Source organism: Tiliqua scincoides, chromosome 10, assembly GCF_035046505.1.
Source record: "Tiliqua scincoides isolate rTilSci1 chromosome 10, rTilSci1.hap2, whole genome shotgun sequence".
Lineage (NCBI taxonomy): Eukaryota > Metazoa > Chordata > Lepidosauria > Squamata > Scincidae > Tiliqua > Tiliqua scincoides.
Genome location: NC_089830.1, coordinates 28,216,343 through 28,244,338, shown reverse-complemented (window position 1 = coordinate 28,244,338; position 27,996 = coordinate 28,216,343). Strand labels below are relative to the sequence as shown.

Below are 27,996 nucleotides of genomic sequence, written 5' to 3'. Positions count from 1 at the left end.
GAGGTCACATTTATTCCGCCCACCTTCGAGGCCACAACGGGGTCCAGCCTCCCCCTCCACCTCTCCCTCCCCTCCAGCCTGTCTAGCTCCCTGCTCAACTTCGGCAATAGATGGACTAAAGTGAGCAGGATCAAGCAACTATGGCAGCCCTGCGCAGTGCAAAAATGGGCCCTGCTGCATATGGGGCTGGGATGTGGGCCTCGAGAGGGGGAAGCTTCCCACCCAGTGGGGGAAGCCCCAAAGGGACCCTGGCAGAGCATCTATCCCTCCACGCAGACACGCAGCTCCCTTCTTCCTCCAGAACCAGCTCCCTCTGGACACGCTTTCTCCTTCAGCTGCTTCCAGCCAGGGTTGGCGAGCGGCAACAGACACAGGTGGCGGCGGCGGCGGCAACAGCAGCTTGAAATGGCCAGAGAAGGCAAAAGGCTCCTTCGGCTGTCGGTTCCCAGGGCAACGATAAGCTGTTGGTCAAGTGGGGTCATTCACTGGAGTCCCAGGAAGTGGGTCATCTTTCTGAGCAGCAGCTGCAGGGAGAAGGAAGAGAAGGGTCAACCCTCAATGCAAGTCTGCAAGGAAGGGCATGGGGCCAGAATCCCCTATGCACAGAAGTGGGGAGTGGCGAGGGGAATGCAATCTGTACATGCTCAGAGGTACTCCTCCTCTATTACTCTGTCAGAACCAAAATATAAGGGCCTTGCTGGCTCAGGCCAAGGCAATGCCAACTGGTCCAACAGTCTCTTTTGTCCCACCATGACCTGCAGGAGACCCTCAAGCTTTTGTGTCCGAAAGCAGAGATCAGCCACTCCCACGGGCGCAGGACAAGGAAGCCCCTGTTCCTGAACTGGGTGCCTGGGACTAGGAGCAGTTTTGCTCTGGAGGAAGAGGAGAATGTTCCCTGCACACAACCAGGAGCACTCTCTTAATGGCTAGCACTCTGTACGTGAACAGAACTGCGCCCCAGCACAGGGCTGGGCTGGGCAGGGCAAGCGTCTTCATGCATACCCAGCTGGTGCCTTCCTTTGGCTTCTGCCCTCTCCTTTGCATCAAAATACCAGACGGTGATGGCGTACCTGAGGAAGAGGAGGCACAGGCATGTTAATGGGAATGCCAATCCAGCAGGGCCAGAGGTGCTTGGTGCCAGGTGTGGCAAGGAGGCAGAGTGGGGTGCATCACAAGGAGCAGGAGGCTGACAGACATGCACCACAATCCTCCAAGGAACTCTTGAAAGCAGTGAGAGATGCACAAAAGCGCACTCCCTGGAGCGTATCTCATACACCAAAATGCCTGGGCTGTTGGTGAGGCAAGAAACTACTGAGCAAGACCCCAAACACAGACACACACACACATACACACCCCCGGCACTGCAACTTCTGCAGAAAGGGCCTGGGCTCATTCTCCATAAGAGACCCTACCTCTCAGGCCTGACTACAACATCCCATACCCTCAAATTCTAGGCACTCGGGTGCTTTGTGGAGGAAAAGTGGGCGCTCTGTACATATGCAGGGACCAAGACACCTCGAGGAAGACAGTTCGAGAGGCTGCCTCCTGACAAGCCCTGCCTCATGGCCCCACAAGAAGCCTGGAAGCAGGGCTGGCTCTCTCAGATCCAGAGCCCCTTTACATCTGCAGGAATCTTGGCAGGGCACACCCCCCTGCACTTGCCCCTTACCTGGTGGCATAGGCCGGCTTCACCTGGTGCGGGTTGCGCCGGTCAGACCAGAAGATGAGCAGCCGGTCAAAGATGGGCTCAATGTTGGCAACGACAGACCGGCCCTCTGGATAGATCTGCAGGATGCCTCCATGGACCTGGCAGAGACAGAGGGGTCTATTGGCAGCCGGGCATCAGGCAGTGGCAGTTCAACTGGGGGACTCCTCAACAGCCTGAACCTGCCCCCCTTCAAGCCACAACGGCAGTCCAGGATAAGGATGCCAATGCAGGAGGATTCAGAGGACAGACCAGCTCCTGCCCCACCTGAGTTGCCAAGCCAGCCCGGCTGATTCATACTAGGGGGTTCAGCAAAAGCACCCAGACCTGCCAGGAAGCTGACAAGTGGGAGACAAAGGAGGTCCTTCTCACGCCACTCAAAACTCACATATGGAAAGGCTTGTTCCAAGATGTGGCTCGAGGTTCCCAGACCAGGAGGGAGAGAGGTCTCTCGCTGGCTACTGGCAATGGTGGCTACATGGCATCCCCAAGGCCAGTGGCTCCTCCACACATGCAGCCCACACCAGCTGCTGGGAAAAAGAGGAGTGCTGCTACTTCCCTGCTCTGCCTGCGCAGGATGCGGGACCACCAAGGCCTCTTCCACATGTCTCCCGGGAGCTCCCTGGTTGGGCCCTTTCTGTCACTCAGCCTCCATTCCTCGCCCACAACTGGGAAGAGAATCCAGGAGTCCTGCTCCCACAGCCCTAGGGCCTGGTGTTACCCAGAAGACCTGTGTTGGCTGGCTGGCTTGACTGGCCAGCACTGAGGCACTCTGCATATGCCCAGGTGCACACATGTATTTTAATTAACAGTCAAGGAATGAGACCCGCTCTGCTCTCTGCCCCACCCCCACCCCCTTCACAAGCCAGAGACAGGCCTGGCTGCTACCATTGCCCGCAAGGTCATGCCAAGCCTGCTGCAACCTCTGTGGCATGTGTCAGTTCCACCTGGGTGCCCTGGCTATGCCTCGCCTGCCAGTGGGGAGGGACAGGAATAGGGTGTTGCTACTCCCAGGAAAGGAATCCATGCCATGCAGGAAAGGGGAGTGGGAAGAAGAAGGGCAGGAGACCTGGGACCCCCATGCTTTCCTTCCCGGCCATCCCAGCCCTCCCCTCCCCACTCCCACCTACCTTGCTGTTCCAGTGCCGGTTTAGGTAATAGATGCAGGTGACGCAGCGCCCGTCTCCGTGGGGGTTGTCCACATGCCGGACGTACCCCCTGCCGTTGCCAGGGTAACATGCTACCATGGCCTGGAAGGGAGGGGGATGAGAGAGGGGGGTTCACTGCCAGGGGCAGGACTATATAGAGCCACATATAGCCGCCCTGGGTCCCTTTGGGGAGAAGGGAGGGATAGAAATAAAGTTTTATTATTATTTTATTACGTCAGTACAAGGGGATGCCAATTCCACCCCCCACCAGCGATGGGCAGGGGAGACTGCACTTTAGTTTGCCTTAAACACAGGGCTGCCACTGGGGCCCACTGCACCCACCGAGGAGCCCCTCACCTGGACCACAGCAGAGCCAGCAGGTCTGTGGCTTAACCAGAAAAGAGCAGCAAGCAGGCAATGGGGCGAGGGGGGGAGAAGAGGGAAGACCAGCAGCAGAAGGCACAGAGGAGCCCCATCTCCCACACATGCTTTGTCTGGCCTTTTACACAAACTGGCACCACCGAGGAAGGCACTTGGCATGTGCACTGGGGACCGCTTCTCTCAACTCCACACGCTCCACAGCAGAGCCCAACATGGACCAACAACACAGCCCCAGCATTTTAACCTGCTGGTCTGCGCATTAACCACCCCCAAATTCATCCGGCTAATGCAGAATACAGGGCACAGGCAAGCAGTGCTGGGAGGGGGGCACTAGGATCCAGCAGACACCTCTATAAGTGTCTCCCTCCTCCTCCCAGCCTCTAGTTTTGCCCAAGACATTCCTGCTCCCCTAACTATCCCACAAAGCAATGAAAGGCCAGCCGTTGGCACAGCCCAGTTCCTCCCATCCTCTGCCTGACTTCACATACACTTTGTTCCAACGTTAGATATGCAGGGGCTGTGTGCGATTACTCAGTGACTAGTAAAAATACTCTGCACGTGCTCAGAGGCTCCTTTATTAAGCTCCATGGCTAGAAACACTAAAAAGAAACCAGACTAAGGTCCACTCAGAATTAAAGCCCAGGGTGATGGCGGGGGGGGGGGAATGGGGGGGGTTGTACCCGAGGGGAGAGAACATGAGGGATCCTGGAGCATATGCAGCTGAAGGGGCCTTTGTAAAAGCAAAGGGGTAGCACAGGAGAGGGCAGAGGGAACAATGTTATTTGTTGCCAGGCAACCAGGGGGAGGGAGGGAGCAGGGGCCGGTCCCAGGACTATGACAACCTCAGCCCCACCCCCAGAGCCACTGGAAATCCAGGCAGCAAAACAGCATCAGTTTCCACTCTCTCCTCCCCCCCCCCCGCCCCAAACCAGCAAAAGGGCTGCAGCCAATCAGCACCACAGAACTGGGGGGAGGAGGTGAGGAAGGCTACAAACCCCCCCCCCCAGGCTGGTGCATCCTGTTCTCTCTGTTCCTGGGAGCACCAAGGACACCGAGTTCCCATGACGAAGGATCCGCTCCCCAACCAAGCCAGGCCCACATAGGGTCACCCGAGGACAGTGGCAGCATCTGTGCTCTGCAATCAGAAAGGCGGAGGGCTCTTGGGGAGGACGCAAGTGCACCACCTGACCTGCCCCTGCAGGGCTGCCTATCAGCACTTCAGGGATGCTGCAGGGGGGTGTTTGATGTTGGCCCCCTTTCCCCAGGGGCCATGCCAGGGCAGGCCCAGGTACTCCAGCAGCCTCCAATTCACACACCACCAATCCCTCCCTCCCAGAAGAGGAAGGAGCAGCGCAGTGCCAGGCTGCCAGCAGCCTCACTGCACCAGACCTGCTCTGCAGCCAGACCCAGAAGGAGGCCCCAGGCGTCCTGCATGCCAACCAGGAATGTCCCCCGGGCACCCTAGCCTACAGCACCAGCAGGGATGGCAGCAGAGCAATCCCAGCCAGCAACACCCCATGGCTCCTTCAGCCTCCTAACCACGACCCCACCTGCCATCTGGCAGCATGGTAGGGAGTCAGGAGCTGCTGCTGTGGGGCCCACCAAGGAACGGCTACCACCAGAATGCACTGTGCAAGCTTGCTCCACGGCCTCACCCCCCAACCACAAGACCCTGGGTCACTGCACAGCCAAGCCCCGCTGGACCCTGGAAGGGGGGGGGGCTCCTGGGGATTCCAGGAACAGCAGAAATGGAGAAGCCTTCCTGGAAAATGCAGGCTGCACTCTCTGCCAGGAAGGGGCCACCGGGTCGGCCTTCAGCTCACTCAGGCAGGCAGCGCCCATGTCCAGGTCCAGCCCCCTCCCCACCAGGCCCACCAAAGGAAAGGGCAGGGAGCCAGAACACACGTCCCAGTTCGGCTCTTTTCTCTTCTGGCAAACTTCTTCTAACCAGCATTGTTGGGTAGAAAAAGAAACACTCTCAGAGGCAGGCGGGGGGATCCTCCCTAACTTGACAACCAAGAAAAGGACCACCAACCTGGGTCAAAACACAGGCTGCTCCCCCACTGCCAAAGCCCTTGAACAAAGGTCTGTGTCTAAACAGCCACCTCCTCCACCCTAGAGCCAGCAGCAATCAAGGGTTGCTTTCAGCCAGGGCTCTCAGCAGGGCTTCACCCAGACCTATTGCAATGGCCAGGATTCAACAAGGGAACACGTGAGATATTTCCAAAGAGCAGGGTGCCTCAGAGCATGCACAGAATTCCGTCTGTCTCCATGGAGCGATGACAACATGCACAAAAAAAAGCCCCACCCCATAATAACTTGAAGAGAAAGAGTAGTTTCCAGGACAAAGACTCAAAGCAGAAGACTCAAGCTTCAGCCTAGCTCAGTGCCAGAGAAAAAGAGGTGCCCAAGAGGCAGACATAGATGAATCTGTGCCAGGTGGGTTGGGCTGATCTGGAGGGAAGGAGAGGCGGCAGCCTGAGAGGAGCACCAGGCGCATTCTGGGGTGAAAGGCTGCTGGCGCAGGGAGGAAACCGTCACCATAGGAAGCAGCCAGTGGGGAGGGAATTTGCCCCATCATTGCCCAGACGACCACAGCAGGCAACTGGAGATGCTCTACCTGCAAAGGGCCATCAGCTCCAGGGGCCCCAGCACCGATGGGGCATTCATAGGTGCCAGCAGGGGCTGAACCAGCTCAAAGCAACATCATGCAAGGGGGACCACTCAGCACATGCTCAGAGGCACTACCACCTCCCAGGGCAAACCTTGGCACGGTGAACAGGCTCAGAGACCCGATCCCAGGTTCGCCTCAGTCAGCAAGGACTGAAAGGAAAGTTTCAACATTTTTGTGCATCCACATTCATGTCCTTGACCATCCAATCAGTCCGGAGCTGGACTCTGGAGCTCAAGTTCAGGGGAGGTTTTAGAGTACGCTCCTGGGAAGACTGACTTGGGGGCAGGGCTGGCATTGCCACACGAGCCTGGGAGCATCAGCAAGAGACTTGGGTGACATGCTCTGCACAATGGGGGGGGGGGAACCAAGCACTCCCAACTGGGAGCCTTAATCTGTAGACATGCGAGGCAGGTTTTCTGGTGGGTGGGCTGACAGACCCTGCATGTGCTCAGGAGTGTTCAACTCTTGGCACAAATCAACAGGGAGCTCTGCTCGTTATTCAGAGACCAGCTTGGGAGGAGACAAGAGGTTTTTTCCAAGTGTCACCCCAGTGTGCAAGTTGTGTGTCAGTGGGGGGGGGGTGCATGGGGACCACCCTGGCCGCAACATGTAAGAGGCCCTGCCTGTGACATTTCTGAGCCAGGGACCAGACAAGTGCAGCAACACCTCTGGATTGGCTGCCCCAGCAGGGCTCCTTCGTGGAGGAGGCAGGACCAGAACTGGCAAGCACAGGCCTGATCCTGTTCCTGGGGGAATCAAGCCCGGTCCACCTTCCCCCCTCCCTGGCGATGGAGATCTGGCCAAGGAACCCTACTGGTGGCCCCTCCATCACAGAAGCACAGGCCTCTGAAGGCATCCCCCAGAGTCAGAGAGGGGCACCAACACTCCAGAGGCTGCCTCTCCCCCCAGTCTGTTCTAGCCCCAAGAAGCCCCGCAGGCCCCTCCAGCCCCCACAAATGGTGCTGTGGATGCTGGCAGCAGAGATTGCAGAGGGGAGGGACGGAGATTCTCTCCCCCCCCCCTTGTCCTCATTGTGCAACAGCTGTTATTGCTTCCTGGCCATTCCTACTCTCCAGGAAGGATGCCACCACAGGCAGGACAAAAGACCTAAAAACCACTATGGAGAAAGAGAGGAGCAAGTCCTGGCTTCCCCCCAAGGGTATGGGGCACATACCAGGCCACGATTCATAGCTGCCAGGTCACAATTCTACTGGAGGCCAGTGGAGCCCACCTGCTCTGAGGGCCACTACGGAACCCCCGGCTGCCAGCACTGCAGATTTCACAAGGTCCTGGTCTCTTCTCTGGGGCAAGATGGGAGGACAAGGGCAGCAGAAGTCAGCCCCTATGGGGCCCAGACACATGTTGAAGTGCCTGGCATTCCCCAGCCCCAGAAGCGGGAGATGCAGAAACCGCTTGGCTACCCGGACCGGGCAAAGGAAGAGGTGGCAGCAGTGAAGCAGAGCCAGGGAGGAGGAGGACACCCGGGTGAGGCAGGTCAGGCAAGAAGACCCCTGGCACGCTGTGGTGAGGCTCCCACAAAACTCCGAGCTTTGTACCCCCTCTAGCTACGCTGCTGATGCCCCCCCCCCCCGCTTGACAGGCTACCCTTCCCGCCTCCCCCACTCCCGAGAGCGGCCCCATCTACACACACGTGCAAACACCACACAAGGAACGCGCCTCTGCCTGAGCTTCAGAGCAGGGCTTCGTCGCCCCCGCAGCCCGCCTGCTCAGCGGAGAGGGAGGCGCTCGCCACCTCCTCCCGGCCGCGACCCACCTTGGTGCGTCCCTGGATGTCGTAGCCGCCCAGCTTGCCGGCGCAGTGCAGGATGAGGCGGTCGACCCGCGCCACGAGGGCGCCGATGGCGCTGCAGCCGGGCTCGCGGCCCTCCACCCAGGCGATCTGGTCCCCGCGGATGCTGCGCGCGGGCACCGTGCGGGGGCTCACCAGCTGCCCGTCGCGGAGCTTGCCGCCCCGCCGGAGCCCCTCCGCCTCGGCCAGGATGCGGCCGCCCAGCGCCTCGCCCAGGAAGGCGTCCTTCACGCAGATGCCGTAGAGCGCCATGCAGGGCACCACGTAGTCCAGCGCCAGCCGGCCCAGCGGCACGCGCCCCCGCCCGGGCTCCGGCTCCGGCTCCGGCTCCGGGCAGGCGCAGCGCCGCTTGGCCGCCCCCTCGGCCTCGCCACCCCCCGGCCGGCGGCGCTTCGGCTCCCGGGGCTCGCTCAGCGCCAGCAGGAGCAGGCCCCCCACCGACGCCCCCGGGCTCTCCGGCGGGCGGCTCTCGCGGCCCATGCCCCGGCGGGGGGCGCTCACCGGCTCCGGGGCGTGCGCGGCCCCCATCTCCCGTCCGCGGGCCGTCCGGCCAGGGCCATCGCCGCGCCGGGGCTCGCCCGGGGAGGGCGCGGAGGAGCCGCCTGGCTCTCTGCCTGCGGGAGGAAGGAGGACGGTCAGCGGGGCCGGCGGCGCACCTCGGGAAGGGCTCCCACCGCCTCCGGGCAGCCTTTGGGCCCGCGGCCGCCCTGCGTCAGCCCGCGGGCAGCGGCAGGGCCGCCCCACCGGGCTCGGTCCCAGCCAGGCTTGTCACCACCCAGCGCGGCGCCCGCAGCCCAGGGGCGCTAACCCTAACCCAGCAGCGTCGAGCCTCCCCGCGGCCGGCCAAGGGGCTAGTCCTCAGTGCGCCCGCCCGGGCAGGGGCTCCTCGCGTTTCGGGCTCACCCGGGCGCCCTGCCCGGTTCTGCTTCAGCGCCGCCGCCTTCTCCGCCTCCCGCTTTTGTTCGGCGCCGGGCGAAGCGCAGCCCGGCTGGAGGGGAAGGAGCTCCGCCCCTGCCCGCCGCCTCCCCGCTTCGCCGGAGGAGCGCCGCCGAACCTGCGCAGAGTGGCCAGGGTGCGTTGGGGGCTTCTGAGCGCGTGCAGAGTGCCTTCTGGGAGGGGCCCAGGGGCTCTCCCGTTGAGCCGCCGCAGCTGAAAGGGCCTTGGAGCGGAGTGGAAGTGTGGAGGAAAGAGGCATTCCAGCCCCGCAGCCTCCTCCACTGGCGGGGGGGGGGAGGTACAGAACCCCCATCACAGTTATGTGCTGGCTCTAGGTGGCCTCCTGGGCGCAGAGGGAGCCAATCTCCGACTGCCCGGTTGTGGCACCCTGATGCAAATCTTTCTGTCTAGCACCCCCCCCCCGCCCAATTGACTATAATGGGACTTACTTCTGAGTAGACACAAAGATTGGGCTACAAGGGAGCTGAAACGAGGACTTCCCCACCCCCACCAGTCCCTGCCCCCCCAAAGGCTCCGGGTAGGGCACCAGAGGCGCTCAATGTGCCCCCCTTGGGCTCTGGTTGTAACCATCCCCAGACAGGTTGAGCTGATATCACACATCCCAGGAAGGCTGTTCTGGAGGCAGGTTTCAAGCAGGAGAATTGCTCCAGGGACAGACCATTTATTTTGTGTCTCACGATAGAATTGCACTGAACTGCTTGGCCTTTATTGGCCAGATAACTTCTTGATGGAACGGCATACAAATTTGAAAGAGACAGAAAGCCACTCCACGACCATGACTGTGCCTCACAGACACCAAACCAGGTTTGTTTTTTCGGGCTAGCACTGAAAGAGGGAGGGAGGAAGAACCTCCCAAAATGTAAAGTGGGGGATGGGGGTTGCTAAGTACTGCCTAAGCTAACACCATTCCATTTGGAACAAGGAGCCAGGCCCCAGTCATGCAGTGCAAAAGGGGTCTTGTCTTCCAGACAGAGAAACTGGGGAACAGGTTGCTCAAGAGCAATCTGGGAAAGGGGGCTCCTGAAGCATCAGGGGAGGGGATCCTCCTGCAGGCACAGGCACAGCACCTGGCCCACAAAGCCATGTCTCCAAGAAGGATGTAAAGAAGCAGGCCTGTATCTTACTTAATGCCACACACGGAAAGTCGGGGGGGGGGGGGCGCGAGAATTCAGCTCCCTGCCAAAATGCACCAAGGCTAGTCCATCTGATGCCAAGCAGATGGCAGAAGGGTACTAAACAGAATGTACCAGGAGCTCCAGTCCAGGAAGAAAACCACACACTGAAGGAGCAGGCTCTTCTTAGCAGAGGACCAGGACTTTAGGCACACAGCAAATATAACCCCATCTGGTGGCACAAGGGACTTCTGCACAACCAGGCCTGTGAGGTAGAAGGGTGTGTGGGGGGTGTTCATTACGTTTGAATCTCTCACCTGCCATTCTACTGCTTGGACAGCACAGACCGACCACCAAGGGGAAAAAAAAATCACACTCTCAGCCTCAAGGTGGGGAAAAAGCCCCCAAATCGAGACGACTTTATGTAGGAGAACCAGTTTCACAGCCTTAACTTGGAGGGAATGTTTGATAGTTGTTTAAATACAAACACACTGGAAAATCTGGGTTAAGAGCCTGTTCAGCTACAGACTAAAAGTCATCCTATCCAACCCGCTCTTGTCTACCCAACAAGCCCCACAAGAGCTTACCCAGATGCCTCTGGGGCAGGAGGAACAGACAGAGGCAGCAATGGCAAGACAGACCGTGAGAATGGACTTCTATCTAGATAGTAGTCATAAATAAAGTTGAACATTACATTTAAACACAAGGACAAAAGATAAGCCAAACCAAATTCTCTCCCACTCCTCCTTCTGGATGTTTTTTTTGGGGGGGGAGGGGGGAATGAGGTGAGAGAGGGAGAATGAAGTGTTTGGCATGTGTACAAACACGGGCACTGGCCATTTACAAGGTGGGTCTTTCCCCTAGGCCAGGTAGGCCAGCACAGTTACACCCGCCCCCTTCATTCCCTCTCCCATCCCACATATGCAGGGCAGGGGAGAGTCATCTCAAACCAAACCGTAAGGCATGCAAGAACAGCCAGTTCAGATAGCCCAGCAGGAGAGGGAAAGATGACAAGAGGACAGACACAGAGCTGGTTCCATCAGACACCTCCCCATGAAAGGTGCACAATCACAACCTCCATCCCTGGGGTGTGCTGTAATGGGGGAATCGCACAATCCAGTTTCCCAATCTCAAACTATTTTCTGTCACTCACCACAAGGGGGTGTCTTTGACAAACATTTTTGTGCAGTAAACAATCTTTTCACCAGTCATCTTGTGCAAGGCCAGAGTTTCCCCCAGGATGTGGCCAAAGCCCCATACCCAAAAGCAGGGCAACATCCCCAGACCGCAACACATGGAGAGGCGTCCAGAAGGAAGATCACCGCACCAGTGCGATGGGTACTCAAGGCAACACAGAAGAGAAATGGGTCTCCAGTAGGGTCAGAAGGACCCACACCAAGCAGTGGCAGAGCAAGTCACCCCAAAGAGGAGTCTCCCAACCAAGCTGCAATTCTTAATACCACACATGGAGTGCCCCCATCCAGCTGGGAAGGGTAAGGGATGCAAGCGGGGAGAAGTATTGCTGGTGAAGAACAGAAGCCAAGTGGCTCAGGAAGCTGCAACTGGAGAGCTCTGGCTGGGACTGGGGAGGAGGAATGGACGGACAAGCAGCATCCCTCAGAATCAAGCCAAAGGGCTGAGCACTCCCCTAGGAAGAGGCAGGGGCTCCTCCAAGCTTCCGGGCCTTAAAACCTCACAAGCATTTCACAGTGATGCCCGGTCAGCAGAAGAGGCATTGCAAAGCTTCACAAATGATGAGAATCAGAGCCAACACAAACAGGTGCATGGAGATGACAGACACACAACTACTACCACTCCCCCCCCCCCAAGCAGGAGACAAACAGATCTGAAGATGCAGAGACCTGACAACAAAATGGGCGCTGAGTTGGACCTGCCACAGTGGCAAGATGAGTGCTCCTCAAGGGGATTCACAAGGCCAACACCTGTTGTCAACTCAGGCAGTGAAGCAACACTAGTCCCATCACCCAAGCGCCCTCCCACCTATCGGCCTAGCTCCTGCCTGTGTATTACAGTCCCAGGGAGAAGGGGGTGGGTGGAAGAAGACATCGGGGACGGGCGGACTGAAAAGCAGCAATCTGTGGTTTCTGCAAAACAGAAGGGAGGACAGACACACACGCAGCACCAGTGGGAAGGCCAATTCAAAGGCCCTGGCACTCAAGAGGTGAGCCCCAAACACACCTCCCTGTCTATCTGTCCAGGCAGAAGAGCCCCATGGCAGGGAGTGAGGGCAGCCAGCCCCTAAAGAACCCACATCTCTCCCCAAAAGTAAACTAAGATTCAATCCTGAAAAGGGAGGGGGGAGGGAAGTAACAGCTTTAACATACCTCCACCGTGACAGACACCCACACCCCCTTTCTCAACCTTCCCCACCCCAGATCAGAGTCAGATTCTGTCAGTGAGTCAAAAGCAGCCACGGAGAACTGAAGAAGGGCTCAGCCACGGAGGCCGAGAGGGGTCCGCTTCCTTCTTGGAGCCCCCCTCCGTCTTCCACGAGCGTAAAGCCCGCCAGCCTCAGAGCCATAACAGTCACATGTGCTGGGGAGGGGCTTGGCAGGCAGAGAGGAGAGCGATGGACAGAGCCTCCGCCTCCTGCAAGGAAGCTTGCCCAGGGATGGAGCGTGCAGAGCTCCAGCTCCCGCTCATGGGGGGAGGCGTCAGCAGAAGAGGGGGCGGCAGCCAAGCCGAGGCACGTAGTTCTGGGGGGCGGAACAGAAGAAGGTGCTCCACACGGCCCTGGTCCAGAGCAGCCAGGTTCTGAAGGCAAGAGAAGGAAAAGAGGCTGCCAGGAAAACCCCAGACACTCGGGGTCTGCCCCTCCCCCCGATCCTGCTCTGGTTCTCATACCCTGGGCCTGTGCAGTCCCTGCACCCCCTTGGAGGTCTGGCCATGCAGCTGGCTCCGCTCCCCACACGCGGCATTTCACAGCCATCATCACACATCTCCAACAGCAAGGGGGTGGCACGTAGACACAGACCTGCCCCTTTGCACTTGAGTACAACTGAACTGTTCTCCCCTCCACTGATGCCTGCGGGTGGGGGGGGAGTGTCCCCTAGATGGGGAGCACTCACATCTCCTCCAAAACTCACCTTGCAAAACACTTTCTGCTCTAGCAGTTGCACTGCTGCCTGTTCTGTGTCTGGGTCCCTCGCGGCTGCCGCAGCTGACGCAAGGAGGCATCACCATACTGGATGCCCGAGCCCATCCTCTCTGGGTCAAGTTCGCCTGGGGGGAGCGGCAAGAAAAAGGAGGGCAAAGACACTGGGCATGAGTACCATCAACTTGCCACCTCCAACACACAGCAGAGACCAGGCATGCCTCACCGACAACTGGCCCAGCAGTGCCGCATCTGCACAGCCCAGAAGCGGTACACAGGGGTGCGGAACATTGCGGCAGCAGCCAGGGAGAAACCCCAAGATTCAGCCCCTTTCTTTGGGATCATCTTCAACCCCAAAGCCTTCTTCCTCAGCTCCCAGGCCTTCTTCCACCATCACACAAAGATTCGAGGCACAGTCTGGGTCATGCCTGGAACACTAGCGTGCCACGGAGATTCAACAAGGGAGACTCGGGTTCAAGCCCCATTTGGCCACTGGGTCCAGGACAACTTCACCCGTCCCCTCAGCCAAAAGTACCCAAAACACACCTGATTCAATCTTGTTCAGGATGGTCCGTGCGCATTTTAAGAAAGCTTCTTCTACGTTCTCCCCAGTCAAGGCACTGGTCTCAAGAAACATCAACTCTGCCAGGTTTAAACAACAGAATGAAAATAAGCCAGGGTCCTCAGCCCCAGAAGGCCAAGGGGGAGGTGGCAGCCATGGGGGAGCCATATTCTCCTCTGCTCAGTTCCCAAGAGGAGAATATTCTGAACAGTGAGACCAGAGGAGCTGCTGGGGATACCAACAGGATAGTTAAGACTATAATTCTCTGCCCAGACCGTCACACACACCCCGGCCCCAGCCTCTGTGGGGCTTGCCAACATGTGATCACAGAAGCAGTGTCAAAACCCTGAGCTGTCAGCAGCCCCTTCTGGACATGCACCCAATACCTCCACAGCAGCTCTTTGGTTCCTCCAGCCTCTCCACAAGGAAAGGGGAGGAAGGAGATTCAGGTCACCCCTGGACAGCTCCTGTTTCACCCCAGAATGAGCAGGAGTGAGAAGTGGAGACGGAGGGTTCAGCCTGAGAAGGGGGAGGACGCTCCAAGTCCCTGCGCTGAAGACACCATCTGCTCAGCACCCTGCTCCCTCACCCCGCCCCACTTCCCAGCCATTACCGTTCTCCTGTGCAAAACGCGAAGCCTCCAGGAAAGTGACCTCCCGGTCGGCATCCAAGTCCTTCTTGTTGCCGCAGAGAATGATGACGATGTTGGGGCTGGCCAGGGTCCGGGCGTCCGTGAGCCAGTTGGTCAGGGCATTGTACGTCTCTCTGCTGCAGAACCACAGAGGAGGTGTGTGCTAGGACCCCATCATGCACTAAGAAGTGGTGCAGGACTAGGACAGGCAGCCTGCTTCAACCTCAAGTGCCTTGGCACTAGTGAAGGACCCTCCGCAACTGACCAAACGCCATGCCCCCCCCAGACTCTCCTACCACTCCTCTGCCCCCACCCCCGGGGTTGGCTGTCCATCCTCCAAGAAGGGAAAAGAACCCCACCACTGGAGAAGTTAAAGGGACTCCTAACAACCCCTACCATGGCCCAATGTGAGTCAAGGACACCACTGCAGGGACTCACCTGGTGATGTCATAGACCAGGAGTGCCCCAGCTGCACCCCGATAGTAGCTCCTAGTTACCGACCTAGAGAGAGAGACCAAAAATCCAGGCATGGTGAAGCCAAAGCTGTTCAGAGACCAGAAATCCCCCCACCCCATGTTTCCATACAGTCCTTCAGCTTTTATATCAAGCCCAAAAGACTTTATTACCAGCCCTCAGGGATGCAGGAGGGAAAGAGCTGAAGATTTACAGGGACAACACTTGGTGCCTGTAGACACATTTTGGATGGCAAGGAAGGGAGAAGCCCCATCTCTGAGCAAACCAAAGGTCTTCCACTTTCCTACACCACTCATATTACACTCGTTTTAAAAACTCTGCAACTGTAAACTTTAGCACATTTTTAAGATAGATTTTCACCAACTTAAAATCTGGAGACTCCACTTGGGGCAGGGGTACCAGACAGATCTGTCAGTTTCCACTTTGGCACAGGATATTTATTTTATTTAAAAGACTATCCCAAGGGAAATGCCCAAGGCAGCTGTATAATAAAATATACAGTACATGAGACTAATAAAATATGAGCTCCCTCCAAGCAGTACTACAGAGGAAGGTGCCAATGGTTGCCCTCCTTCCTCCTGGGCACCATAAGCTCTCACTCTTGAGGCTCAAGGCAGACAGATTGGAGGCACCCCAGGTTCTTTACCCCTCCATGCCTTCCTCAGAAACACCAAAGCATCCCTCTCAAGCCCTTTGGAGGTCCGCAATGTCTTCTGCATGCAATCTAGAGAGAACCAACCGTCTCCAGAGAGCTCTGGAAAGCGCAACTCAGCAGACTCTGCCCTTACCTAAACCGTTCTTGCCCTGCTGTGTCCCAGATCTGGAGCTTTACCGTTTTGCCACCAACGTTCACCACCTTTGATCCAAATTCTACCCCAATCGTGTGGTTGGAGTCCTGCTTGACTGTTGAAGCACACAGAAGAGGAGAAAAAGAAATGAGTGGGGGATACAAACCCCTGCTAACTGGGTAAGAGGCACTTTTTCAAGTGGGTGCTCCTCTTTTATTTAGCAGGAGGAGAGTAACTGGCCCATCTCACTCCAGCAGTGTCTTTTCTAGTGACTGTCTGCTGGTGTTCTTTTGCATCTTTCTAGACCAGGGGTGTCCAAACTTTTTGGCAGGAGGGCCACATCATCTCTCTGACACTGTGTTGGGGGCCGTGAAAAAAAAAAGAATTCATTTACATTTCAAATTTGAATAGATTTACATAAATGAATATATTAGAGACAGAACATATATGAATGAATGAAGGTCTTGCAATAGCTTAAGGCCTATAAAAGACCTTGCCTAAAGCAAGGCCAGCCTTTCCTTCACTGCCACTGCTATATCACAGATGTGAAACAGCAAGCAGTGGAGGGAGCCCTTGTGCCGCAGCTCATGCAAGAGGTTGAACAGTCACCCTCACGCAAAGAGAAGTTGCGTTGGGCCAGCATGGGTTCCAGCAAGTCAACAGAGGGCCAGAGTTTCATTGGAAACTGGGGGCTCCCCACAGGCCAGACTGGGAGTCCCCGAGGGCCACAAGTGGCCGCCGGGCCGGGGTTTGGGCACCCCTGTTCTAGACTGTGAGCCCTTTTGGGACAGGGAGCCATTAATTACCTGATTTTTCTCTGTAAACCATTCCATGGACTTTTCGTTGAAAAGCAGTATATAAATACTGTTAATAATAATAATACAAAGAGTAACCAAAAGATTAACACTGCTGTTCAAAAGCAAAAAGAACCAGAGCACAGGGTGCAGCACCCAAGTGTAAGAGCCATTTAACGTGAGCAACACAAGAACGTGGGCAGACTAAAGGGGTAAAAGACAAGTTAATGAAGGAACATAGGTGCTGTGGTGGAAAATGAGGTCTAATTCAGGTGCACCCAGCTAGTGGGAGGCAGGCATATCCTGTGTGGCTCTTTGCAGCCTGCTGCCGCACAGGAAGGAAATGGGGGCCTCGGCCTTCCACGTGCAGCCCTGAGCGCATCAAAGCTGTAAGAGAGACTTTGTCAGGTGACATCGTGTATGCCTCAGAGATGACACTGCCATCTTTTCCATCCATCTCCTCCAAAGAAAAACAGAACAGTCATTTTTAAAATTGCAGGCTGGGGTGGAGAATGCATTCAGCCAAATGGACTTTTGGGGAGAATCACAGGCCCACCCCCTCCTGTGAGCCAGGCACCCTGATGAGAAGTGAACAGCGGGCACAGCAGAGGTGTTGCAATCAAGGACAGCATCAATATGACAAGCCTCTACCATGGTCCGATCAGACACATCAGAGTCATGCAATGCCCACCGGACTGAACTGAGCCAGGAAGAATCCACTCCAAACCTGGCCCCTGCTCATGTATCCAGTGGTTGACCAAGTCACAAGCCACTCCACAGTCAACACTTACATTTATTCTCTATGAACTGGTGGAGGAGGCAAGACTTGCCCGTGCCGGCGCTGCCAATCACAAGGAACTTGAAAAGGAAATCTGGAGAGAGAGAGAAGGGGGTGAACACAGCTTGTTTTAACAATCAGAAGTTGTATTTCATGAACAGCAAAAGCTGTCAGGGGTCTCCAGTCAAAACAGCGCAATGAGAAACAAAGGACACAACAAATCACAGCCTCAGGAGGCAGCTGCAAAGAGCAGCCAGGTGGCTTCTAGATTAGCCTGACCCAGCTGCTATTCAGACACGCTCATCACTGCACCACACTGGATCTCATTCACCAAGCATGCATGTCCAAACTACTTCCTCACACTGAGAATGTTTCTGTCTTGGCCCTCTTTTGATTACAGGAAGTGCTCTGTTCTAAATAACTCTCCAGCTCAGAAGCCCAAGTTTACTTTCTCCTCCTCCTCCCTTGTTTACCAAGCAAGGATATCAGGAACTGCTGCTGCTACAAGGCTGTGCCTGGAGGTGGGAGGAAGGAGCCAGGTTGAGAGGGACAGGTTCATCTCCTGTCACACACAGGGGGCAGGCCAAGGGGCCCCGAAGGAGAACCATGATCCTCCCCCTTGCTGATGGGATTTGCCAGGACTGGGGGGCGGGGGGCAATATGAGCCCTGGGCATCCAGGGAATATAAGACAAGCCCTGCTGGATCAGGCCATGGCACCATCTACTTCACCTTCCTGCATCACAGTGGTCCACCAAGTGGCAAGGAGTTCCACAGACTAATTACACAGGTTGCAGGATCAGGTCAAAGGCCCATCTAGTCCAGCTTTCTGGATGTCACAGTGGCCCACCAGATGCCTCAGGGAGCACACAAGAGACCTGCATCCTGGTGCCCTCCTTTGCACCTGGCCTTCTGTGGTAGCCTCCCTCTAAGGGAGGAGGCTTCCAGAAAGGAGGTTGCACATGCCCATCATCTGTGATTGACTTTCCTGCCATCAATCTTCCCAACCCCCTTTTAAAGGCAGCCAGGCCAGGTGCCATCTCCACATCCTGTGGCAAGGAGTTCCACAGACCCAATGGCACCCTGGCGCAAAGGAAGAGCCGCCACCACATCCTGTGGCAAGGAGTTCCACAGACCACTGGCTCAGCCCCAGTTTCTGCCCCTCGCCCTGGGCCTGCGTGGGAGGGAGAGGAGCCCCCTCCACTCCCCGTGTGGGGCAGCACCCTGTCCCTCTGAGGGGAGCCCAGCGCGTCCCCCGCGGCCCCCCGGAGGCCCTCAGCCCCGCCAGCTGCCGGTCCTCTGGCCCCCCTGGCGGAGCCGGAGGCCGACCCCTGCCCCAGCCACGGCCGCCCCACCCACACGGGAGAGGGCGCTGGGCGCCCCCCGCCCCGCTCACCGTAGGCCTCCGACATGGCTGTGCCGGGGACGCCGCCCTCCTCCCTCGGCCGAGGCTGCCCTGGACGGAGCCGCGAGCGCCGGTCGCGCAATATGGCGGCGCCCAAAGACCCGGCCAATATGGCAGCGCCCTTCAGCACGCCGGCGCTTCCGGGTTGGCGCTGCGCTGCGCGGAGACGGTGTCACCACGCCTATGACGTCACATGACTCGCCCCGCCCCTCCCCCTCTCCCCGGCTGAGCCGCTGGACGGAAAGAGCGGCCCCTAGTGGCCTCCAGCAGGCAGTGCGCCGACAGCGTCCATAAGAACACGAGCTGACTCGCAGCTGACTTCCCTCCCCGCGCTCCTTAGGCTGCAATGCTGTGCACGCTTTCCTGGTAGCAAACCCAGTTGAACCTAATGGGACTGACTTTTGAGTAGACCTGCTTAGGATTGGGCTGTTAGCCCCAAGCCAAGGAGGCTCTAGGCTGCTATCCTATCCACGCTTTCCTGGGAGTAAGCCTCATTGACTCTAATGGGACTTACTTTTGAGTAGACCCACTCAGGATTGGGCTGTTAGCCCCAAGCCTGGGCTTAGGCTGCTATCCTACCCACACTTACCTGGGAGTAAGCCCCTTTGAACCTAATGGGACTTCCTTTTGAGTAGCAGCAAAGGCAAGGGGGGTGCTGAGGTGAACCCCCCCACAACTGTCCTCATGGGCTTCATGCATGGGCTGGTGCTGACCAGGAACAGACAGACCCACAGGGCAGGCCCTTGCTCTGTGATCCAGTCCTGCTGTTTCTCTGCATCCCACAGCCCCAGTCTGCACATACACATCAATCACAAAAGCAGCTTCCCTTTTGCCCACCTGCCCATTAAGGGACCTTCCCAGGACCCCTCCTTGCAAAGAGGTGGGGGAGCCCCCTCTGCTCATTGCTGGGCACGGAGTTGGGGGCAAGGCTTGTGCTGTGCTCCAGCATCTGATCTCCACAGCAGGGCTAGGCAGGCTACGTGAAGCAGTCATCTCTGAGCATGTGCAGACAGTCTTCCAATTGCAATCTGCCCCATTGATGCATAGTTTTGCTTTTCAGGCAGAAACTTCAGGGCAAATGGCAAGCCTCAAATCCCAGGCAGAACTGAGGTTTGGCACTGTCCAGAACATGGGAAATGATTCTGAGAGAGTGCCTCTGAGCAAGGACAGAGTGCCTTGCTCCCCTTGCTTCTAGCAATGCACGCACACATGTGATGTGGGGACTGGGCTTTCAGGCCATCAGGGGCCATTCCCCCTTGCATCTCCCGTTCTCTTGACCCCTCATACTCTGCAGAAAAATCACCCCAGGTGGCTCAATCCAGGGCACGGCCATGCAGCTGGCAAGACTGAGCTGTCGCCCTCAGCAGCGCCTCCTTCTCCTCCTCAGTGGTCCTCCATGTGCCAGCCTGCAGCACCCCTCACTTTGCAGAAGAGCTGGGAGAATCTGAGGCAAAGGGAAGTTGGGGTGTGGGGCACGGGGGCGGGGGGCAGGATCCATGCTCTTCTCCTTCTCTATGCCGAGCAGAAGTTCTGAGAGGAGGCAGGCAGTGGAGTTCCATGGGCACAGGGAGTCATATGCTCAGTGGTCAGCAGAGGCTGGGCTGCACTGGTACTCCCCAGGCAGCAGCAAAAGGGCTGCCAAGTCAGTCACAAGGAGACTCTCTGGCTGAGCCAAAGACTGGCACTGCAGGGAGAACAGCTAATCCCTGAGGCAGGAGGAAACGGGGGGGGGAGGGGGCTGGACTTGCAGGGACCTGAAAACCAGCAGGGACAGCCGTTGCAAGGAGGGGTGGCTCAGCCCCCCTCCAAGGACAGACCTTGCAACCAGGGCAGGCCCTCTGCCATGTGATGTGCTGCCAAGGACGAGCCTGCACTCTTCCCCATGGCTGGCCTGTGGCTGGAGGAGCGCCCTGCATGCTTGCGGTCTGTGGGGGTGTGCACCCGGGATCATTCCTCAAGGCCTGGGACATAGCCAGGGGTTCTGGCAGCCCAGGAAGAACAGGGAGGTCTCCCTCTGGGACCAAACCTCTCCTCTGAGTGGCTGTCACTGAAGGGCCTTCCGCCCATAGGCTGACTGTGCCCACCCCACAGGGAGGAGAGTACGTCAGCAGAAAGATGGATATCACAAGAATTGCCATCAGGACCCACAGTCACAACTGCAGAGATGCTGGGCACAGGGAAGAGCATGTTATACCCAAGCAGAGGCCCCCCTTCCTTTGCCCTCACCACTAAATGTACCTGACTGTGAGGGGGCTGCTCTGAGATGGGACGGAATGCAAGTCCCACCGCAACTCTGCCTGGCCCTGTGGTGAGACAGGCTAGGTAGAGATAGCCCTTGCAGGTACTCTGCCCTGCTCCAGGTTCTTGCTCTGCCTTCCTTCCGTGCAGGCCCCTGCAAGCCCTCCCTGTGAGGCCAGCCCAGAAAGAAGCACCGGCGCCGGCAGAACAGCCTGTCCTTGCCAAGCAAACAGCCGTGCCCTGCTGGGGCTCCGGGCAGGGTTTTGCAGGGCACTTCCTCCTTCCCATCAAGCTGGATCCTGCAGCAGGGCTGGGTTTGCCCCACACATGCTGTAGAAAGGGCAAGGAGCTGGCGGAGGGCCCAGAGTGGGGCTGCTCCCCTTCTCAGGCACCCACAGCCCTGACCAGGCTGCATCTCCCAGGGAGGGAACTGGGCCAGGGGTGGTCAGGAGGGAAGGGGAGGGGCTGGCCCATTTGCTGGAAAGTCAAACCAGAGCAGCGGGATGTGGGAGTGGCAGGCAGGAGCCTGGACACCTGGGCGCAAGGCCCTGTGCTCTTTGTTCTCCTGCTTGCCTTGCCCTGCCCTGCCCTGCCAGGCAGCCTGCCTCTGCCCAGGGGAGTCCAGCACCAGCCTGGCCTCTGTGGTACTCCTGAGCTGCCTTGCAAGGGCCCAGAGCAGCAATTGTGGCAGGCAGGAGGAGAGGCAGGGGTCCACACTCACTGGGCCCCTGTCTGATGCTGGGGAGTCAACTTATGCTGTGCTGCTGCTGAAGATGGCACTCAGTGACTCCCTCTCATTCCCAGCTCTGAATACAGCCAGGAGCCAAGACAAAACAGACCTGGTCCCAGGGAATGGCACAAGCCACTCGGTTCCTCAGATACTCCCCCCCCCCTTGATGCCTCTCACACTCAATCCATGGAGACCGATAGTTTCTAGAGGGGTGCTGAGGCTCAGGTCTACCTGGAACTCACAACCACCACCCCTCGCCCTGACCCTAGTCCCAGTTTGGGGCAGGTGTCATTGTTGTTAGTCATAAGGAGAAAGCACTCTACACAGGGCTCAGAGGTGCCCTCTTTTAACCACCATGAATTGCAGGAGGGCCCACATTTGGGAGGAATTTGGGAGGCCTTGCTGAGGGAGAATCAGCCTGGCTTCTGTAAGGACAGGTCTTGCCTCATGAACCTTATCGAATTCTTTGAAAAGGTCAACAGGCATGTGGATGTGGGAGAACCCGTGGACATTAGATATCTGGACTTTCAGAAGGCGCTTGACACGGTCCCTCACCAAAGGTTACTGAAAAGACTCCACAGTCAGGGAATTAGAGGACAGGTCCTCTCGTGGATTGAGAACTGGTTGGAGGCCAGGAAGCAGAGAGTGGGTGTCAATGGGCAATTTTCACAATGGAGAGAGGTGAAAAGCGGTGTGCCCCAAGGATCTGTCCGGGACCTGTGCTTTTCAACCTCTTCATAAACGACCTGGAGACAGGGTTGCTACATCTCAAAAAAGACATAGTGGAAATGGAAAAGGTGCAAAAGAGAGCGACTAAAACAGGGGTGGGCAACCTTAAACATTCAAAGAGCCATTTGGACCCGTTTTCCGGAGAAAAGCAAACCTCGGGAGCCACAAAACCCTTTTGACAACTAAAATGAAGATAACACTGCATATATAGTTTTTTTTGTTTTTTTTTTACCTTTATGCTCTTATAAGTCCCATTTTTATAATGTAGCCCCCTCTTGTAGGTCCCTTGTAGGTGCTGGGGCACCTTCCTTATGAGGAAAGGCCACAGCATTTGGGCCTCTTCAGCCTAGAAAAGAGGCGCCTGAGGGGGGACATGATTGAGACATACAAAATTATGCAGGGGATGAACAGAGCGGATAGAGAGATGCTCTTTACACTCTCACATAACACCAGAACCAGGGGACATCCACTAAAATTGAGTGCTGGGAGAGTTAGAACAGACAAAAGAAAAAAATTATTTACTTGGTGTGTGGTTGGTCTGTGGAACTCCTTGCCACAGAATATGGTGATGGCATCTGGCCTGGATGCCTTTAAAAGGGGATTGGACAAGTTTCTGGAGGAAAAATCCATTATGGGTTACAAGCCATGATGTGTATGTGCAACCTCCTGATTTTTTTGAAATGGGCTATGTCAGAATGCCAGATGCAAGGGAGGGCACCAGGATGAGGTCTCTTGTTGTCTGGTGTGCTCCCTGGGGCATTTGGTGGGCTGCTGTGAGAAACAGGAAGCTGGATTAGATGGGCCTATGGCCTGATCCAGTGGGGCTGTTCTTATGTTCTTAAACTACAATTCCCAGGAGGCCTTGCAGGTCTTGTTATGTGGTGTGCTCCCTGGGGCATTTGGTGGGCTGCTGTGAGAAACAGGAAGCTGGACTAGATGGGCCTATGGCCTGATCCAGTGGGGCTGTTCTTATGTTCTTTTGGAATAAACAGGACCTGGGAAAGAGGCAGTGGCTGGCTGGCCTGCCCTGGTTATGGCTGTTGCCTTCTTATCTCTCTCCCCTTATCTCCAAGAAGTCAGCTGCTCCTGCTGAGTCATTCACTGGGGGGGGGGGAAGAAGAAGAGCCCTTTCTCCCTTAAAGAGCCCTCATGGTAGGGCATGAGAGGCTGAAATTCAGCTGTCCCTGCAGCAAGGCTGCTACCAAAGGCACAGGCTACATCAATAGGGACCAGGCCTTCCCCCTTCCATTCTAGTTACTGACAGCCTCAGTCCCAGAATACAACTCTGAAGGCCAAATTCAAGCCCTGGAAACAGCTGAAGGCACAATCCATACACCAAGTGTCTCTGAGCATGTGCAGAGTATGTGACCCTTCCCAATGAATAACTAGGTCCAGCACCCACACCTCTGACATCAGGGGACAGGAGTCCAAGGATCCTGCTCCTTTTGTTGAAAACCCTTGGAAAAGAATTAGAAAGGAATGGGGGGAGGGATGGCTAGACAGAGGGACTCCCTTCTGAACCAGAAGTGCCGGCAGCAAACAGTCCACACTCAGGGGTCTCAGTCCCTGCTCACAGTAGCAGTCCATGTCCCCCAAATCCGCACATACCCCCACAGCTAAAGCAGAACACGTTGCACAAGAGAGAGGAAACAGCTTATCTTTTAATTGGTTCTGGATGGAAAAAATCTTGTGAGTCTCCCCCCCCCCCATAGACACACTCCAGTGTGAACACAACCCAAGAGATTTGAGGGGGGGGGGGAGGCTGCACCACCTCTTTCCCTTACACACAGTGACAGACAAGAGCCATGGGTGCCTCTTCATGTTGGGCAGTAGAGTCCACCTCATGTCATTTTCCAAAGTCCTGCAAGTTTTCTGAGAAAATCTCTCTGACAGAGTAGAGTAAAAAGTCCTTCCAAACTTCGGCAGAGGCTCCCCTCTCAAAGCAGAGGAGGGTACATGTGTGAACCACAGAGTTCAGTCAGAAGACCCTGACTCCCTGGATGGCTGCAGGATCCCAGGTGCAAAAGACCCATGGATTCCCACCACTCTGGGGCAGGGCAGCTGGGAGGGAGGGGCACTCAAGGGAGTCTTGGGACCTGAAAGAGCTCTGGTGGGATTCTCTGCAAAGGGACCTGCAGCTCCTCCAGGCCTGCTATCACACGGCTGCAGAGCCCCCACCAAGGGACTGGAAAGAGTGGGGGGAGGCAGAGTTGTCATCTCCCCCAGCAGTGGCATAACTAGAGGGGGTGGAAAGCACTAAGTTTTGCAGGGAGAGTCACTGCAGCATGCAAGCAGCCCCTCCCCTTTGGAGCCATTCCAGGCAGGGGGAGCAAAACAGAGACAAACACCTGACTTCAAATGCCCTGCATCCCCTCTAGCTATGCTACTGCCCCGTCCATTCTGCTTTGAAACAAAGGTGCAAACATTTATGCCATGCATAAATCTTCCAGCAAGATGCATTTGGTTTGTTTAAGTGCCTCCCAGCGCAGGCCTAAGCATGTCTACTCAAAAGCAAGCCCCACTGGCTTCAATGGAACTTACTCCCAGGTAGGTAGGTGTGCATTGGATGGCAGCCTCAACATGTGAATTCTAAAATCCAAATCCAGAGATTCAAATTGACTGGAATGCTGCCTGTCTCCCAGGCCTGACACTCTACCCCACCCATTCCAGTCGGGCAGGGCGGGGACTGGATTCGGCCTCTGTTCTTGCAGAAACGCAGCACTCATGCGCACACACAGAGGTGTTTCACAACCATGTGCAAAGTTTCCTACTCTAGGGGGAACTCTTCCTCCTGTTGGGGCAAGTCTCTCCTGCGCAGGAAGAGAGAACGGCCCAGATTCCCCTCTCCCGCCTGGGCAGCAGGCTGCAAGATGGAAGGCATCTCACTGGGCCCTGGGAGATCAGGGAAGGGCCTCCCCACAGCTTGGGGGGCAGGAGACCTCACTGCAGTGGAAGTCCGGACACAGTCCACTGAGGGCAGTGGGCCAGAATCAAAATGACTGCCACCCAGGGGCTGCTGGGCGATTGGCCTGACTGGCGCATCCAGCTCTCAGCAGTACTGCTTGGAGACCAGAGGGCTGCACAGCCATGTGCCTGCAGTGCCACACATGTTAGCCAGTGGTGGCAGAAATGCATGCCTCACGCTGGTGGGCAGAGGCAGGGGTCACCGTGTGCACACACACTTCCTCCACCAGGCTTTGGAAAGTGTCCGGAGGCGGCTGGCAGTGCTCCTGCGGGCCTTGAGGCCTGGCTGCTCGATCTGCCGCAGCCCCACCGCGATGGCTGTGTCAAAGACCTCCTTCAGGTTGTGCTGGGTGAGGGCTGAGCACTCCAAGTAGCCCACCATGCCCAGCTTTGTGGACAGGGACCTGGCAGCGGCTGGAGGCACTGGCTTCTCTTGGTGTCGGGAAAGAGCGATCAGCACCTTGACGTCCTGGCGCAGGTCGGACTGGGTCCCTACCAGCAGCACCGGCGTGGAGGGGCAGTGGCGCCGGATCTCGGGGTACCACTTCTCTGAGATGTTGTGGAAGGATGTGGGCAACACCACGCTGAAGCAGAGCAGGAAGACATCTGCCTTGGGGTAGCAGACCTGGCGCAGCACATCAAACTCATCCTGGGCGTGGGGGGCGGCAAAGACGAAGGAAAAGGAAAGACATTGGTGGCTGCAGCTCTGGTCCACAGGGCCCCTAGTCTGCCCCCCCAGGTCTCCTTGCAGCTGCTTCTAGACTGCAAGCCCTTGGGGGTCACAGCCTCCTCAAGTGGGGTGCGGGGGAGAGACCACCATCTCCCTGCTGCTCCCCTTGCTTGCCCAAGCGCAACAAGCCAGAAGGGAGAGAATCCAGAGTCCCCAGTGCCAGATCTCGGCAGGAGGATGCCAAAGGAGGTGGCGGCGACGGGGGGGGGGGTGCCCCAGGAGTGCTCGGGCTGGGGCCCTGGGCAGTGCTGCCTCTGGCAGAGTGCCCTGCCCTGAACACCCACAGCGTCCAGGGCTTAAGCCCCAATAGCCCCTTGCGATAAGCCCCCCAAGATAGAGGGGAGGTGGGAAGGTGAATTAGGGGGGATGCAGGGGCAGGACTTTGCTCAGTGGGGGGGGGGGTGAGGGGCCTGCCTGCTGGGTCATCCCCCTCTGCTGCTCACCCAAAGCATTCCAGGCGCCCCAGCAGTGCCCAGCCACAGGAGTGGCAGGAAGGAGGGACTGACTGACTGACATGTCACAAGCAGCCCCCCTTTTGAAAAAAGCAAGGTTCTGGCCCTCATGAGGGAGCGCTTCAGAATCATGTCGGAGGAGCCTGGGGAGGGTTCTCTGAGGCTGGGGCGGAGCCGGCCAGAGGGGGAACTCCAGGCACAGCTGCGGGCGGGGAGGAGAGAACTTGCGCCAGTGGCGTAGCTAGAGGGGAGAAGTACTCAGTTTTGCAAGGAGCCTCCCCGCGCGTGCACCCGGCCGCTCTCCTTCGGAGCCATCCGGGCGGATGGAGGCGGAACGCCTGACTCCGAGGGGAAGGGGCCGCGTGCACGCGCGGGAAGCTCCCTGCAGGACTTAGCGCTTCGCCCCCCTCCAGCTACGCCACTGCTCTGTGCTGACGCTCGGCCGGGGCTTCCCGCGTCCTCGTTCCGAGCCCGACGGGCAGGCTGTGCCCCCGGCAGCCAGGCGGCTCCCTTACCTGCCCGGCCGTGTCGCAGAGCTGCAGCCGGACCGGGGCGCCGTCCACGCTGACCACCGCTAGGAGGAGAGAGAGACGGGGGCTCAGGGCGCCGTCGGGGGCAGCGGACCCCTCCCCCCGCAGCCAGCCAGCCCGCCCGCCCCCAGGCGCCCCCCTACCGGAGAAGCGGTCGAGGGCGGTGGGCACGTAGCGCGCCGGGAAGCCGTTGGCGCAGTAGCTGAGCGCCAGGCTGGTCTTGCCCACGGAGCCGTCGCCCAGCAGCACGCACTCCAGCGCCCGCGCCAGCTCCCGCCGCCCGCCGCCGCGCGCACGGCGCGGGGGCACCGGCGGCAGCGCCCCGAAGCCCGCCCGCTCCTCCTGCGGCCGCATCGACGGGGCGGCCAGCAGAGGCTCTGCCAGCCCGCAGCGGGGCGGCCCCTGCGCCTGGCCGCGCCCCGCGCTCCACGGGCGGGGCCGCCCTCCCCCCGCCCCCCCGCCCGCAGGTGAGCTGCGCTGCCACCCCCGCAGGGGACCGGGCGCTGCCCTGCGGGGGGGGACCATGCAAAGCGGGCTGCTGCTCCGCTCTCCGCGTGCGCGGCGGGGCTTGGCCCTTCCCCACCTGTGGGGCTGCTGCCCGCCCGACGTCCGCGGAGGGACAGAGCTGAGGCCACAGTCCTACCCACACTTTCCTGGGAGTAAGCCCCATTGACTATAATGGGACCTACTTCTGAGTAGACGCCCACAGGCTTGGGCTCTGAGCCCCCCCGCTGCTGCCGGGGTCCACCGATGGCATCCCGGGGGGCACCCCTGCCCCGCGGAAAACGTCCCCAGCTGGCGAACGAGCCCCTCCCCGGCAAGCTCGTCCGTGTCCTGCTTGCACGGGTCCCTCTCCGCAGTTCCGGCTCACCCTCTGCTACGCGCAGAGCCCGGAGTGGGCAGGAAGAAGCCTGGATCACCGCTTCCCTCTCCGACCCAGCCTGGTTCTCACCTTTGGGACTGCCCTGGTGTCTAAGCATTCTCCCCCCCCCCTTGAGGCCCGCTCTCTTCCCCCACCCCCCGCTGGAAAACTGGGATTGGGAGGAGAACCTGGAAGCGTCCGCCCCCCCCCCCCTTTAAGATAGGCAAGGCCAGCTCCAACCTGGAGGAAATGTGCCTCCTAAGAATAGGCTGCTGTTTAGGAGCTGAGGAAAGGAATACACTCTGCCCGCGCTCAGGAGTACCATTGACTGCCCCAGGACAGCTTCACAACCACTCGGCACAACAGCAGAGGCTGGGCTCCAACAAGGCTGTTCAGCCCTCTGTCTCTGCTGAGACAGAGCCTGTCCTG

The 27,996-nt window shown here is 58.0% G+C and overlaps 3 protein-coding genes across 3 annotated transcripts; all 3 read right to left on the bottom strand.

Annotated features, from left to right (window-relative positions):
- Nucleotide 1: 1 nt before the first annotated feature.
- Nucleotides 2-8,701, bottom strand: EGLN2 (egl-9 family hypoxia inducible factor 2). Its single transcript, XM_066638673.1, has 6 exons — nt 8,533-8,701; nt 7,683-8,332; nt 2,836-2,955; nt 1,670-1,806; nt 1,003-1,070; nt 2-524 (listed from the first exon to the last, which is right to left on the bottom strand). The coding sequence occupies exons 2-6, from the start codon at nt 8,244-8,246 to the stop codon at nt 469-471; spliced, it is 945 nt and encodes a 314-aa protein (XP_066494770.1). The 5' UTR covers nt 8,247-8,332; nt 8,533-8,701; the 3' UTR covers nt 2-468.
- Nucleotides 8,702-11,578: 2,877 nt separating this feature from the next.
- RAB4B (RAB4B, member RAS oncogene family) lies at nt 11,579-18,428 on the bottom strand. The gene is made up of 8 exons (XM_066638347.1): nt 18,324-18,428; nt 16,943-17,023; nt 15,358-15,472; nt 14,534-14,596; nt 14,078-14,232; nt 13,449-13,544; nt 12,895-13,030; nt 11,579-12,562 (listed from the first exon to the last, which is right to left on the bottom strand). The coding sequence occupies exons 1-7, from the start codon at nt 18,337-18,339 to the stop codon at nt 12,915-12,917; spliced, it is 642 nt and encodes a 213-aa protein (XP_066494444.1). The 5' UTR covers nt 18,340-18,428; the 3' UTR covers nt 11,579-12,562; nt 12,895-12,914.
- A 5,258-nt stretch (nt 18,429-23,686) lies between these two features.
- LOC136661124 (rho-related GTP-binding protein RhoU-like) lies at nt 23,687-27,059 on the bottom strand. The gene is made up of 3 exons (XM_066638143.1): nt 26,849-27,059; nt 26,691-26,749; nt 23,687-25,642 (listed from the first exon to the last, which is right to left on the bottom strand). Exons 1-3 carry the CDS (start codon nt 27,057-27,059, stop codon nt 25,193-25,195), a joined length of 720 nt encoding a protein of 239 aa, XP_066494240.1. The 3' UTR covers nt 23,687-25,192.
- Nucleotides 27,060-27,996: the final 937 nt, after the last annotated feature.